The sequence below is a fragment of the Lycium ferocissimum genome, chromosome 9 (genome assembly GCF_029784015.1).
Source record: "Lycium ferocissimum isolate CSIRO_LF1 chromosome 9, AGI_CSIRO_Lferr_CH_V1, whole genome shotgun sequence".
Lineage (NCBI taxonomy): Eukaryota > Viridiplantae > Streptophyta > Magnoliopsida > Solanales > Solanaceae > Lycium > Lycium ferocissimum.
The window spans coordinates 52,868,841-52,885,350 of NC_081350.1; the positions used below are offsets into that span (position 1 = coordinate 52,868,841).

Here is a 16,510-nt window from a genome sequence, read left to right on the forward strand (position 1 = left end):
TCACGGTCTAGTCCATCCCGCGGCCGTTCCGGGCCGGTGGCGAACTCACACAGGGACTCACACCTACGTTTACGCCTCTTTGCCGCTTGCCGAGATACCGGGTCGTCATCACGGTAGAGAGCCGTAATGCATACATGGAGGAGCGTGATAACGTTGATTGGGCGGCGTTACGCGCTTCATTAGGCGATGAGCGGCACGTGAGGAATTTAGAGGGACCCGGGATTCTTGACTTCGATGAGTTTTTGATCTAGTTAGTATTTAAAATGCTTATTTGTTCATTTAAATTATTTATTTAAATATATATATATATATATATATATATATATATATATATATATATATATATATATATATATATATATATATATATATATATGTTACTTTTATTTTATTTTTAGGATTCGGCACCGGCGTCCACGAGCCACCCACTCGGCGTTTTCTCATGGGTCTGCACGAGCCAGCGGTGTCTTCCATATGACCACCGAGCCACAGGTAAGCTTTTTATTACAATTTCTTTTATTCAACATAAGGTCAATATTTAATACATATTTTATTATTTAAAGTACTTATTTTAAATATGTATGTTACTTATTATTTCGTTATTTTGATATTTTAGGATTCGACGCCCGGCAGGTCCGCAAGCGACCCACTCGGGAGCATTCGGGAATCGGTCGCTGTCGAGGCAGAGGTGTCTTCTCATGAGACTACTGAGGCGCATGTAAGTTTTTTACTTAAAACTACTTTTATTCAACATAAGGTAAATATTTATTTAATTTTTATAACCTTTACTTGGACTTCGAACGGCATCTCGTCCGGAGACTACCTCGTATTCACCACCACCCCCATCCGAGGAGCCTACGGACCCGTCTCGGAGCCTACTCGGGCGCCCGTTGACACACGGTTTGATTAAATAAATAACGTTAATGTATTCAATATAAATAAGAAATGGTACTAATTATTATATACTTTTTAGGTTCATCCCTTCGGCGCGCCCGAGGTAGCGACTCCCGGACGAGGAAGTGGTTGAGTCTCCGGACCTAGCTCGGCCCCGAGGTTCGGCGTGCCGGCGGGACGGATCCCGAAGAAGCACGTTACTAGTCAAGGGCGCACGGGCTGGGGAAGAGGAGATGATCATGACTTGGAGCGTCCGGTTATTAAGAGGAAGAAGGACGATGGAGACGATGGCGAGGGCGGTGGGGATGGCATGAGCCTTAGGCCTAGGGATAGTCTCCGGCATACTACATGTGGGACCCATCCTCGATAGTGTATATACATTAGTGTTGTACAATTTATCGTAAATATAATATATTTTTTGTATATTTATACATATTATCTTAGTTTTTATTATTATTTATAGTTTCACACCCTAAATTGATTAAAAAAAAAAAAAAAACTGACACGTTCAAAATAAAGTTAAGCATTAATTTAAAAATAAGACGAAACCCTAAAAGATAAATAACGTAAAGCTAATGACTACAAGTCTTCAAACAAAAAAGGACTTCGAGCACTTTTCAACCACTAAAACGACAATCCAAAGTATTGCGTATTCTTTATGTATTGAGCTATCTTATTAATTGTACAAATATAAGTAGGGTTCTATATAAAATATTGAAGTTAGAGTCTCAAAGCATGATTAATATACGGCTAAACTACGTAAAAAGAGTGTAAATAAATGGTTTTGGAAAATGGCACCGCTATAGCGCGATAAAATCTTGCTAGACATAGACCTGAAAAAAGTCCCTTTAGCGCGGTATTTCTTGCGCTAAATCTCTAACGGAACCGTTACGGTTAAGTGATTTAGCGCAAGAAATACCGCGCTAAAGGTATATTGGTAACATTTTTTTTTGTTGGGGTATTTTGGTTAAAATTTTTTTTTTTTGCATTATTTTTGTTCCGGACCCTCAATCAACAACATCACATAAAAGGAGATAGCTCAGTTCCGTATGAAACTCGCAAAAATGTGTGGGGATGTGTGTGTTCCTCAAACAGCACGCCTCTATCAAAGGATCATAGTGCCACGACATCACAGCCTCCCTTCCGTCCTTCCTACTGACTATTATACTTTCGGACACAAATTTACAAATGTGACTGTCTTTAAAAGTCTTAACAAAAGCTAAAAATAAATATCATTCAACTATTAGGAACTAGCAGTGTCTATCCCCCAAAAAAAAAAACATGGAGTGCAAAGATAGCAGCAAAACTTCTAATTTTCCTTCTAATTTGGAGTACCAAACAGGATTTGGAAATCATTTCTCATCTGAAGCTATAGCTGGTGCTTTACCCCAAGGTCAAAATAGTCCACTTATTTGCCCTTTTGGTCTTTATGCTGAACAGATCTCTGGCACTTCTTTTACTTCACCTCGCAAACTTAACCAACGCAGGTTAGTTCACTTCTCTCTAGCTAAAATCCTACTATTAACTTTGTCCCAATTTATGTGAATTTGTTTGACTAAATAAAGTTTAATAGAAAAAAAGAATTTTTTGAGACTTGTTGCATAAGGTATAGATTCATTAAGGTCAAATAGGAAGTTTGAGTTAAATTAATAGTAACACTAATTAAGGAAAGATGTTTTTCTTGTTAGGATTGATTAAAAGGGAAAAAGTGAAAAGAATATACCACATCGGTGATGGACGAGAACACTTGGCTCCTTATTAAAGCTTGGACAATCTTCCTCCTTTTGAGATAGCTTTTGGAATGTGAGTTAGGCCCAATACCTAATTGACAAAAAGTATTACATAAATGTACAGAAAGAGTACATATAGACAGACTGAGTAGATTGATACTAAGCAGGAAGTGACCCTTTATTGAGAGTACAACAAATCAGTTCAAAAGTTACTGCCCCCTTTGTTCAAGATTGATTAAAGTTGAAGAGGGGGTTTTTGGATATTAGACCTTGTTTGGATTGGATGTGAATTTCATTAAAGAAAAAAGGTTGAAGTTTTCTCAATATTTCACCAAGATTTCGCATAATGAAAACTGCTTGCCTAACTTCAACATGCCAATAATGACTTCAGCCATTTCCAAAAATGAACAGTCTTCCATATAGAAATATATCAGCCCTCCGTCCCAATTTATGTGGAGTTGTTTGACTGGGCATGAAATTTAGGAATGAATGAAAACTTTTGAAACATGTGGTCTAAAACAGGTCATAGATATTTGTGTTATCAGATATAGAAATGTGTCATTCTTTTTGGTACTGACTAAAAAGGAAAGTGTATTATATAAATTGGGACGGAGAGAGTTAAAACGGGACTTTTTCGTGCTTACTTTTTAATGGATACTGAGGATTTGTATAGTCATTAATGCTCGTTTAGGATTGAGGTGTAGTTGATTGATAGATTGGTAATGTTTCTGAGAGAACTTTTTGTTTGTGCAGTTGGTTATATCGTATTAAGCCATCGGTTACACACGAACCATTTAGACCAAGAATACCAAGACATGAAAAGCTTGTGAGTGAATTCAACCAATCAAACAGTTCTGCTACACCAACTCAACTACGGTGGAAGCCTGTGGAGATCCCAGAAACACCGACTGATTTTGTCGACGGTTTGTACACTATATGTGGGGCTGGAAGCTCATATCTCCGACATGGTTTTGCGATTCACATGTAATTGGTATTTCAAACTTGCTCTACTATTATGAGCACTATGTCCTTCTGATGGAGTTGTGGACATAGTTGTTGCTTTGCTTATTTTTTTTTTTTTTTTTTTTTTTTTTTTTTTTGTGGTGAATTTATAGCATTAAGATTGACATTCGTTATGCTCTGGATATAAGCAGCTACACTTAGGGATTGGCTTCTGATTCTGTTGCTTTTGCTTTCTAAGCCGAGAGTATATTGGGTCTCCTTAACATTATGGACCGTGATCTGCTAAAATAAATTTGGGATAATTACATTTTTGGACCGCTCCACAACATAATAGCCGGTAAATGTATATGTATTTGTTTTGTATATTAAGTATACATATAATATACATGCAATATCCATAAATATACATATAATACACATAATCAGTGTATGGGTTTTGTATGTTTTGGCTAGCACCCATAATTAATTTTAGCCGACGGGCCAAAAATGAAAAAAATCCCAATGAATTTCACTTGTGAATAGTCAGTGATGCGTATGGAACATCAACTTAGCACGACACCTATTACAGATGGTATTTGTAGGCACCAAATTAGGAACTAGGTATCAGTATCATAGGTTGACATGAAGAATGTCCATCATCCTTTTTTTGGGGTCTGCATATATGACAATATAGTATCTTACCTTTTTGTGTCTGAATGCAATTACAACTAGATCTGATGCTCAGTAGATCAAGTGATAATTTTGTCTGTTTATAAGCCTTGTTGAAAATGCAGGTATACTGCCAACAAATCAATGGAGAACTCTGCCTTCTGCAATGCTGATGGTGACTTTCTGATTGTTCCTCAAAAAGGAAGTAAGTGTCATCTGTTTGCTCGTATTCAGCGCCAAATTTGTTGACATGTGCCTTGAAACTCTTTATTACTCCACTTTTCTTCGTCATGTAGGGTTGTGGATTACAACTGAATGCGGAAGATTGCAAGTTTGTCCTGGTGAAATAGTGATTTTGCCTCAAGGATTTCGGTTTGCTGTTGACCTTCCGGACGGACCTTCACGTGGTTATGTTGCTGAAATTTTCGGAACTCATCTTCAACTTCCTGATCTGGGGCCAATAGGTGCTTTAGAAAGTGTAAAACTACTTAGTATTATTTAGCTATGTTGCTCGGACTCTCCAAAAATGTTGCTTCACCCATGTCGGATTCTCCAAAAATGCACTACTTTTGGAGAATCCGACACGCACCCGTCGACATTTCTAAAGAGTCCGAGGAACATAGCTATTTACACAGCTGATATTATTTACTGATAATATGGCATTTGAACATGCATTTAATTAGGTGCAAATGGCCTGGCTGCTCCGAGGGATTTTCTTGTTCCTGTTGCCTGGTATGAAGATGGGTCCCGTCCAGGTTACACTATTGTGCAGAAGTATGGAGGTGAACTCTTCACTGCGAAGCAGGACTTCTCTCCTTTTAATGTGGTCGCTTGGCATGGCAATTATATTCCTTATAAGGCGGGTATTTCTCTATATTTCAATCTCTCATAATATGGTTGCCTTGCTCATATTTTAGGGATTTTTTCATTTTTGGCCCTTTGGCCTAATTTCGGGTGCTAGCCAAAATATACAAAACTATGCTCAGATTATGTGTATTGTATGTATGTATATTTGTGTATAATATATGTTATATCTATACTTAATATACAAAACCTTTACATTTGCCAGCTATTATTCTTTTGAGCAATCCAAAAATGTAATTATCCCCATGTGATTTTCTAATTTACGTTGCTACATGGAAACTCGATGCTGTCTGTCTTCTTAGTCCTGACGCAATATATTTCCTCAATTTGCAGTATGATTTAAACAAGTTCTGCCCTTACAATACTGTGTTGATGGACCACAGTGATCCTTCAATAAACACAGGTTGGTTAGTTTTATTTAGTTACTATAGGTTCCAAGTATTACCAATGTTCTGTCATCTATTAATTGTCATTGATCTGTGTGAATCTTGTTCTTAAATTTTATCGTTGTCGCTAGTTACATTTGTTCTTGTTTCGTAAATCAATGCAGTTTTGACAGCATCGACGGATAAACCTGGTGTGGCATTGCTCGACTTTGTCATTTTTCCTCCCCGTTGGTTGGTTGCGGAACACACTTTTCGTCCTCCATATTATCATCGCAATTGTATGAGCGAATTTATGGGTCTAATCTATGGGGGATACGAGGTTATTTATCTCACTCTTGCTTGAAGTCGTATTCAATTCTGGGGTTATTTCACACATTTTTAATGCAGTTAAACTTGTTTCAGGCAAAAGCTGATGGATTTCTCCCTGGCGGGGCGAGCCTTCATAGCTGCATGACTCCTCATGGTCCTGATACCAAAACATATGAGGTAATTTCTGATCTATTTGCCTTTTAGTTCCTCAAATGTCAACAACTTCTGTTTTGGTCCTTGAGATTTCTGATTAAGCACATTTAACCTCAAGTATTATCTGGACGTTTGATCCTTCTACTTCCGAATCTTCACAAATGTAACGGGTTCTTAACTGCTAAACTATTTAATTATTGATGTGTTATATGTTGAATTGTATTGTTACTCCATACACATTTGAGGGTAATTCTAAAAATAGTTTAAATATCAATATTTCTTTTATAAAAGAGCCAAATACACACATTTTGGTTAGAAGCTTAATGTGCTTGGCCAAATTTTACCAGGTCAATGAGAATGTGCCAATAGTTGAGGACCAAAAGTGCAATTATCTCAAAATAATTACTATTATTAATTACCAATGGAGAGTTTTTCTAAAAACTCTCTCTTGCAAAATGCAATTCGTCCAGTTCAATTGCGCGCTTGTGACCTGTGAGTCATAACCATAATTTGTTGTTACATCCAATCATGGTTATATGCAGTACTTTTGTGTTTCACCAAATGAACTCGCTGCCATAAATCATTGACAGGCTACCATTGCACTTGGAAATGAAGCGGGTCCACATAAAATAGCTGATACCATGGCTTTTATGTTCGAGTCTTGCTTAATACCCCGAGTATGTCCATGGGCACTTGAGTCTCCATTTATGGATCACGACTATTACCAGTGTTGGATCGGTTTGAAGTCTCACTTTTCAGGACTATCTGTGAATCAAGACAACTGCGATTTGCAGAATGGAAAACCTATAGAAAGGTGAAAAGCTCATCGTTCGGGCTAGCTTCTGTAGTTCCTCCTAAAGTGACTTAGCTTGTACATAAGGTGTTACGGGTATGTAAAATGTAAAAAACACTACGTTTGTATCGGATCGAAAGATTAGGATGACAATTCCAGTGCAGATACGGTGCTAAGATGAAACTAATGTTCTATGAAATTGGTACCACTTGCACAGTAAGTAGAAATGTATTACCATGATGCTGTAGTAGTTTTTATGGTGTTGTATATATAAAGATGGAACTATCATGGAATTTGCAATAACAATGAGTTACTTAAAAATAGTTTCATTTGTGGTAATTGTCTAATTAGTAAAAATGGGAAACCGAGTTCCTTCTTCTATTACTGTCATGCTCCTCTAGACTACTTCCTCAATGAATCTGGATGTTTTTCTTTTTTGTTTCAAGCCACAAGTAAGTGAGCGTTTGGACATAAGAATTGTGAAATTTGAAAAAGTTGTATTTGTTTTCAAGTTGAAAATGGTTTTTGAAAATTAGAGTTGTGTTTGGACATGAATACAAATTAGAGTAGTTTTTAAAATTTGTGTGAGTGATTTGAAGTAAAAAATTTTAAAACAATTTTTTGGAGTTTCCCGAATTTCAGAAAATTGTTATAATTTTACGTCCAAATATTTTTTCAAAATAAAATTCCGGAAAAAGAAATACTATCCATGGCCAAATGGGCACTAACTACTTGATTAACTTGCATGAAGAAAAATCAACTGAAATATAGAAATCGGCATAACAAACAAACGGAGTAAATTAACTTAGCTTATTGTAATTTATTTTCTCCGTTCCTTTAAATTCGTATTAGGACATCTTGTACTTATCCGATTTACTTCACTAATGCAAGGGCCGTTCTATGAGCGTCATTTTAGTCTTCTTCCCTATCATACGATGTTTGACATTTTCAAATATAAATAAGAGCAACAATAACTTATGCCTCAGTTTCAAATAAGTTGAGGTCGATTATATGAATTTTTACTTCCCAATATATGCTTATTTTATCATGAAGATTCATCATGAATTAACAAGTTTTACCTTGCTATCAGTCTACCACAATCAGAGGTGGATTTAAGATTTAAACTCTAAGAGTTCAACCTTCTAAATTTTTTTGCATTGAATCATTATATTTCTTAAGCTATGGCTTCATATCTACTATTTAGTGTAAATTTGGTAAATTTTTACACATAAATTTGTACACCGCATTGAAAGTTTGGGGTTCAACCACAATCCTCTTTTATCCGAGCTTCGAACAAACAATATGAGTGAGCTCACACAGATTGGAGTTAAAAAAAATTAAATAGTACTCCCTCCATTTCAATTTATGTGAACCCATTTGACTGGATGTGAAATTTAAGAAAGAAGAGAAGACTTTTCAACTTGTGGTTCTAAACGAGTCATATATATTTTATGTTGTTATAAATCATTGCATAAAGGTAAAATGTTTTCAAATATAGAAAAAGGTCACTCTTTTTTGTACGGACTAATAAGAAAATAGGTTCACATAAATTGAAATAGAGGGAGTATATATTTATCTAAATAAGATTATGATTTAGAATATTACTTCTGTATTAGTTTTAACTGTAAGAAAAATTATTTAAGAGAAAAAGATTATTGTATAATACTTCCAAACCTGTCTCTTTCTTCGGATCGGAGGCGGCAACGGAATATATATATGGGTAGTTGGCGGTAGGTGAACTCAACTTAGATCATCTGTACACTAAAAAAAAAATGACCCCTTCATATATTTAGAAACAATTTACTTTGATGAAATGATTTATAGCCACGCAAAATATATGTGACTCATCTAACACCACAAGTTTAAAAGTCTTCTCTTCTTTTTTAAACTCCCTGTCCAATTAAATAGGTTCACATAAATTGAAACGGAGGGAGTATGTTTGTACCTCTGTACATTGAGACCATGAACGCATGCTATGTATTTTTGTATAAATACATGCTACTGTATTTGTTCTAATTTATGTGACGGAGCTTGACAGGTAAAAGTGTAAGACCAATCTTAATGTCATTATTTTTCCTTTCACATTTATTCACTTCGGGGTAACTTCAGATATATTTTTTCGGGATTATTCTATTTAACATAAGAGGCCAAAAGGACACTGAAAGATTCATTGTTCAACTAGATTGGCAAATAAGAGCATGACACGTGACTTTTTAAAGCTGAAAATGAAATTTTAACGGACGAGGGGTAAATATAATTTAAAGAATGATCATAGGGTATATTTGTTGAGAAAGTATAACAGAGGGTAAATATAATTTATTTTTATTAGTAGAGGGGCAAATATGATTTTTTTTTTTCCAATTAAACAATACGTATCAAGTATAATAAAGTAACACACTTTAAAGGAAGTTGCATATTTTATATATTTAATTTAGGAATTTTTACTCATTGTAGCTTCTTTTAAGACCTAATTATTAATATTAACTATCCTTTTATTTAATTATATTTAGTAGCTAATTAACTTTTCTAAATTACAAATGGTAGCTATATCAAAAAATACATACCCAAACACATATATCTTTCTTTTTTTCTCAATCACTACTCATTTCAGATTTTTCATTTCTCAAAACCCTAAAAAATCTCTCTCCCCTTCTCTCAACCACCACAACCATGGCCGCACCGCCCCCCTCTCTCTTCTACCTCTCTCTCTGTGCTTATCCCTCTCTCTCTCCGTCGCCCCTACGTCATCTTCTCCGTCTCCCTCTGTGCTCACCCCTCTCTCTCTCTTTTCACTCTGCAGATCTGGCCGTGTGCATTGTTGGTGGCGGCGGTGATGGATTGATTTTGAGATGGCGGCGGAGAAGATGACGTAGAGGTGGAGAGATTAGGGTTTTGTTGGTGATGGAAAGATTAGGGTTTTTTGGTAGTGGTTGTGTCTCAGATTTGGGTTTTTGGTGGTGGTGGTGTCTCAGATTAGGATTTTTGTGGTGTTGAGAGATTAGGTTTTTTGGTGGTGGTAGTGTCTCGTATCCGTTATGTGTATTTGTTAAAAGCCAAATACACTATTTTTGAATGTATTTGTCTTTGTATTTTTGAGTGCATTTTTTAGTGTATTTTGTTAATAACCAAACACATTATTTTTTTGAATGTATTTGTCATGTATTTGAATTTTTTGGTCTTGTATCTGAATGTATATGTTGAAATCCATTCAAATACACGAAAATTTGAATATATTTGACTTCATAATAGTTGGAATGTACACAATGTATTTGAAATACATAAAAAAAAAATCAGTAAAATACATAAAAAAAATCACTAAAATACATTAAAAAAAAAAAAACACGGAAATACATTATGGCAAAAAAAAAAAAAATCACTAAAATACATCAAAAAAATATATATTAATATCTAATTTAATAGCTCTACCATTAAAGGCTAAAATCAAGGATCATGTTTTTTTTTTTTACCTTGTTCTCATGTATTTGTTGGCAACAAATACACGCAAAAACATACACTATTTTGACAAAGTGTAGCTACAAATGGTAATATTTAAAAGGATAACTACAAATGGTAGGAAGCTACAATAAGGTAGTCATTTGAGTAAGTTTGCCTTTAATTTATCCGAGTAATATTTGAGTACAAGAGTTTTTCGAATTTAAGTTCGAAAAGTTTAATAGGAAAAGTTTATACTATTCCTATATTTAGGTGTTCAATCAAAATATATAGTAATTTAATAAGTATCTAACTAAAATTCATTGACAAATTTACGAGGATATGATGTATTCGCCTATTACAATCATATCCAAACAAGATTACAAGATCAAACGTTTCACAGTTTATTTATAGGAAAATTTACTTGTTATAGCTACTTTTACTACCTATTTAATGTTAATAACCACCTTTTATTAAAATTAATAATAATAGCTAATTAATTTTCTAAATTGCCCATTATAGATACAAAAAGAATCTTCCACTTATCACTCACAAATACACCGTAAATAAAGGGAAACGCTATCTCATCTTCCCATTTTTGAAACGCACGTAATATACTTTAGTTTCTCTCTCCCTTTCCATTAATTTTAGCCTTTTTTTTCTCATCGTAATCTATCCATTACCATCGAAGCACGATTCCACTACATTTAGATTGTGCCGAGATTCGTGGGTGGCTGTGTATTTGTGTAAGTTTTTCATTTTTTTGTGTATTTTAGTCAACTTAATTCTATATTCTTGACTGTTTTCAAAAATTATAACTTTCAATGCTTAGGGTTTCCCCATTTTGAGTAGTGAAAATCATCAATTAATGGCGGATGAAAGCAATATCCGTAGGGTTACAAGAGGTATCCCACATACTCTTCAAAATTTAGATTCCCCTTCGTTTGATTTGGGTATTTCTCGGCAACAACATGATGTTGATGCCGCCTTCCGGTGAGAAACTTGTTCTTTGAAAGGAGATCTAAGAAAATCCATGATCCTTCCAATCGAAATCCTTCAACCGTTAATTTGGAAAAAAATGATTTTGATACCGCCACAAAAGAGGAGAAAAACATCCGATGTTGCTTATAGTAGCAAAGGGAAAAATGTTGTAGAGACGATGTCGGAGAACAACAATTAACGATGAACAAGCAGTATTTTTTCATTTATTATATATATATTTTTTGTGAATAAAATTATATTGTACATGTTGCTCAAATTCGGTTAATGATTCATGTATTTTTGACCGCATCCGTAAGTATAGTTGCATGTATTTATTGATCCGAACATTTCATTAATAGAGGGGATAGCATTCGTATGTATTTTTGTATTGTTTGAATTAGTTTTGTATATGAAACATACGTAGAACCGTGTCATGTATTTCACTAACCATTTTTTTGTTATCAACATATAAAACTATGTATCATGTATTTGTAATTCCTCACATTTATGTATATGCACGTAATTGATGTGGTCCACCATGCATATCGCAATGTTGAAAACACAGCACAAATGTGGCAACCGAAGAGCAAGTATTGATTGATATGTTAAGGGCCACAAAGTTTATTTCCAATGTCCCGTGGCATACCGTTGACAACGTGCTAATACCGTGAATATACAAGAAGAAAATCATTGGTTATTGGTACCTTTCATTCAAGGACAGTATTTTTAATGATGAATTAAATATTTTATCATTAGTTTTTCATTCATTATTTTACCGCCTCGAATTCTTCTTCTTCTTTTTTTAAAAAAAAAATGTACAAAGCGTCTCGTATGTTTACAACTCGTATCAATCACTCCGGCAACGACAAACAGTTAGGAATGAAATAAAAAGCTTTACACATCGTCGCTTACACATTTCCTACATCCGCGGGATTCTATGTAAATCAAAAAAGCATAGATTTAAGGGAAAGACCCAAAGATATGCGGACAAGTGATGATCGATATCCTTGAAGTTGTCTATGTTGATAACCTCCGTTATGCCAAACTGCTGGTAGCACGTAAGTTATAGACATACATTTTTTAAAATATCATAGAGTATCAAATACATGATATATCATATCAATTTATTATTCTTATAAAATACATGAGTTATTTGAACTCGAGATACCTTGTTTAGAACTTGGAACATATATTTTCTAATAATAAGTTTTTTTTTTTTTTTTTTTTTTAGGGACTGTGGTGTTTTTGTGGCAACAGTATGCGTCGAGTATTTGACATCGGGTGAAAGGATTCCGTATGTCATTGGATGCACACATGCGCCGTACGAGATACGGCGGCACCTTATGGGACTACGCTGAAGGCAAGGTTGCTGACAATGCAGAGAGTGATAATGAAGTTCCACCAAGACCGATCAGGCCACCAATCGATTATGACACTGTAGATGCAATTGATGTTTGATAAATACTATTCGTGCATTCCATGTTTTTGTCCTTTTTTCATTACGACAAACAATCCGATGTTTTTTAGATGGTTTTTGACTTATGTTGGATAATTATCATTTAACCAAAGTAATTCAAATGGTTTTATGTTCCATATGTTTGAAGTACTTAGTTCCATATATTGTCAAATAAATGCTCAAGTTTTGAAAAATACAAGAAATGTGACACTATGAATCCACAAATACATTTATTACGGAGGTTCACAAAATATGTATATTTTAATTCTTTACCACAAAATATTTATGTTGTAGATATGTTTTAGGTTAATAAACACGTCTTCGCGTATTTGATATGGATATTTCATCGAGATCCCACGGACTATGAAGATTTTATCGTGCCTCTTGTTTTCAAACCGTGACTTTGGACCAACTTGAAAACCCCTTTATAATTAAAAGTTATCTTGGACCCGGCATACTTTTAAAGGAATTACAAATTTTATGCCGGACCGGCATACCCATGCCTTATGGGCGTACTTGGCATAAGTATGGGTCCGTAATAACTTTGATAATTCGCTAAGTTGTGCCGGGTCCGGCGTATAAGTTTATCTCTTTAAAAGTATACCCCCATCGGCGTAAACATTGTTAAGGATTTACTAAACTTACGCCACGGGGCATACTTTATGCCTTATGGGGCAAATCCTTGCCTCGAAGATATATATGTATTTTTCAAACATATAAACCAAAGTTACATGAAAAGACAGTGTCAAAAACTAAATGTCCATCCCGTATAAAATTACACACTTTGCCCGGGCAATACAAAGTCTAATTGTTGATAGACTTCGTAAACTTTGGCATTCAAGTGCCACCCGATTGCATCTTCTCGTGGGCAGACCCAAGAAACATTTTCCCATCTTTATTTTGAATGCTCCATCACAAAGGACCGTAGTACAGATTGTTGGTATGGCCGTGGTACACTAGAAGAAAACTGGGCAAATTTGCTCAAAATGTCTGATCTCACACATTCCCAGACACAAATCAGGCCACCGCTCCATTACTTCTTTGCATTTTGGTAGCTAGTGGCACCGCGTGGTCGGAGAGAAAGGAACATACTCCGCATTTCAAAATACTTTCGCTTCTTCACCGATGGACTTTGCGAGAGATTGCACAACATATTCACATCCAAGGGCGGAACAACTTCAATGGCGGAGAGCTCTTTATTTCTTTATGAATTGCTATCCCTAGCTAAGTGTAGTTGATTGAAAACCGGCTGTTTTTTTTTTAATCTATTGGTTGCTCCTAGTTTGACTTTATACAAGTTAGTGAGTAGGAATTTTACCATGTACACTTGAAGGATTAAAACTTTAACTTTGAATGCAAAGTTTTTTTTGAATCTAAACTCCGAAGATTTTCCAACCAAAAAAAAGTTTGCCTTATAAGGCAAAGTTTAAATTTTGTATGCCCTCCGGCGATTTTGTTCCCGAGGGGCAGATTGAATATACCGGATCCGGCATAACTTTAACTTTTTCTTAAAGATTTTTATCTTGATCCGGCATACACTCCCGGATTAAAAAAACTTGCGAAATTATTTTTTATTTTATGCCCAGCGGGGGTTCGAACCCGAACTTCATGTATTCGCTCATCTTTCCAAGCAAAGGGCAAATAAATACATAATTTTAAGTTGACATTACCAAAGACAACTACGATCCTCCAATCAACAAAATTCCAAAATAAAAACAACTTTATCATTTTGCGTATATAATATGTATGTTAGTTTACCAATTACGCATTATTTGATATTGAAAAAAACACCATACGTATAAAGTGAAAAAAAATTCAATTAAGATCATTTTGAATGGGACATTCATTTCATTGCAAAAATTTATATAGTACTACAACAAGTGTCAATGGAATTTTTTGACACAAGTGTTCAAATACCTAAATAACCAATCTATCTTATGTAAAAGTTAAATTGATAGGAACACAAGGAAAATTCACTTCCTCGAGGCTCAAAACTACATGAACGTCCGTGTGCCCAAGTTGTCACAAATCTTTATGACGTCCGCCCTTTCGAACAACAATTCACTTAAAGGCTTATCACGCTCCTTCTTTATGGCCTACCCGGGCGGTCTCTTGTATCTTGGGGGCAAAACAACATCCTCCAAGACGTGGTTGGGAATGTTCCATTCACGCCTCGCTGTCGGAGTAGATCAGCCGTATATCATATGTCTTCAACACGGTCGCCGGTTTGAACAAATCATAAAATACATAGTTCGCCTTACATTGTTCATAAATACATAGTTTACAAATACATAGTTTAGACGAGGGTAAAAAAATACATAGTTTAGATATTATAAATACATAGTAGAGCTACCACCGAATTACATTTGTTCAAATACATGGTTTAGATATTGAATTCTGAAAAGAAATACATAGTTTAGATTCAGGAATAAAAGATATGAGTCGGATCTTCGGAAAGTTATTGATGAAAACCGAAAAGTTATTGAACGTGTAAAGAGAAAACATATTTCAATATAACATACACATATTGTTACACTTCGTAAATACTTAGTTTTAGCTTCGGAAAAATAAAAGATATGATACTCGGATCCTTTTTTTTTGGATTCCTAACAATTCATACATTAACATACTTACAATAAGATTACATTATTATTTTCGAATATATAATATTAAATCAAAAAAAAAAAAAAAAAAAAAACCAAAATCAAGAAATAAACAACTTTGACATTATGATCCAAGAAAACAATTGAAATCACCTAAATACAAATTGAATATACGAAATTTGTGAAATCAAAACGGTCTTTTTTGCACGAATTACACGATGATTGTCGTGTTTGTTCTTGCATTTTGAGCTGTGTTGAAGATTTATTTTTGAATTTTGAATTTTACGTTATTATCGTCGAACAATGAATGGAAGAAGAGAATCGCTTTTAAGGTAAGGGGATATTACGGCTAATTATGTGGAAAGGAAGTTAAAAAATATATTGAATTCGCATTTAATATCACCACGTTTAGGCTAAAAATAAAGGAAGCCGGCCACTTATTTACCGTATGCCTGCGTATTTCCATTTACAGAAATACATCCGAAAACATACACAAATCGCCTGATTTTTAGCTACGAATTGTAATATTAAAAGGGTAGTTACAAATGGTAGGAAGCTACAATAAGGTAGTCATTTGAGAAATTTTACCATATTTATATATATGTGTGTGTGTGTGAATTTTGAGAGTTACAGAATTCAATTTTGACTGTAAATTCAAGAATTAAATCTATAAATTTTTGAAATAAAATTTACATATTTAGAAACTTCATGAAAAGTGCTATAAGTCATAAAAATTAACGATTCAAAATATTTAATAAATATATGAAAAATTAGATTAAAAAACCTATTTAAATCTCAAAATCTAAAAGGTGTTATATAAATTGAGACGGAGGGAGCAGTATACAATCAAACCTCTCTATAGTGGTAGCGTTTGTCCGAAAATTTCATGGCTGCTATAGTGAGTGTTATGCATGTATACTGGCATTCGATATTTAGATCTCATTTAGCTTTTATAAACAAAAGTACGCAAACAATTAACTTTTTGTACTTTTTGTGTTATAAAAAAACAATATACTTGTAAATTTTAAAATCTGATTTTTAAGTATCTCATAAAAAAAATTGAAAAGACTAATAAATTACTACTAAATCCATAACTAGTTGTATCCCTGAGTTTAAAAAAATTTGGCGGGAAAAATATTTTTAAAATTTAAATTTTTAATTTTAAAAAATTTTAAGTTTGACAAAAAAAAATTATAATTTTGGGCACTTTTAAAAATTTTGGCTTTTTTGGGTAATATAACCTTTTTGACGAAGAATTTTTTCAAAAATTTTGGAAAAAAATGATTAAAACTTTATCT

The 16,510-nt window shown here is 34.2% G+C and overlaps 1 protein-coding gene across 1 annotated transcript; it reads left to right on the forward strand.

The window, feature by feature from the left end:
• Positions 1–1,981: 1,981 nt before the first annotated feature.
• On the forward strand, positions 1,982–6,992 carry LOC132031274 (homogentisate 1,2-dioxygenase). Its single transcript, XM_059421173.1, is given in 10 exon segments — positions 1,982–2,381; positions 3,378–3,608; positions 4,361–4,440; positions 4,532–4,699; positions 4,919–5,094; positions 5,433–5,502; positions 5,650–5,804; positions 5,888–5,971; positions 6,538–6,745; positions 6,748–6,992. Coding segments are annotated over 10 exon segments (1,446 nt in total). The 5' UTR covers positions 1,982–2,175; the 3' UTR covers positions 6,816–6,992.
• The last annotated feature ends 9,518 nt before the right edge of the window (positions 6,993–16,510 follow it).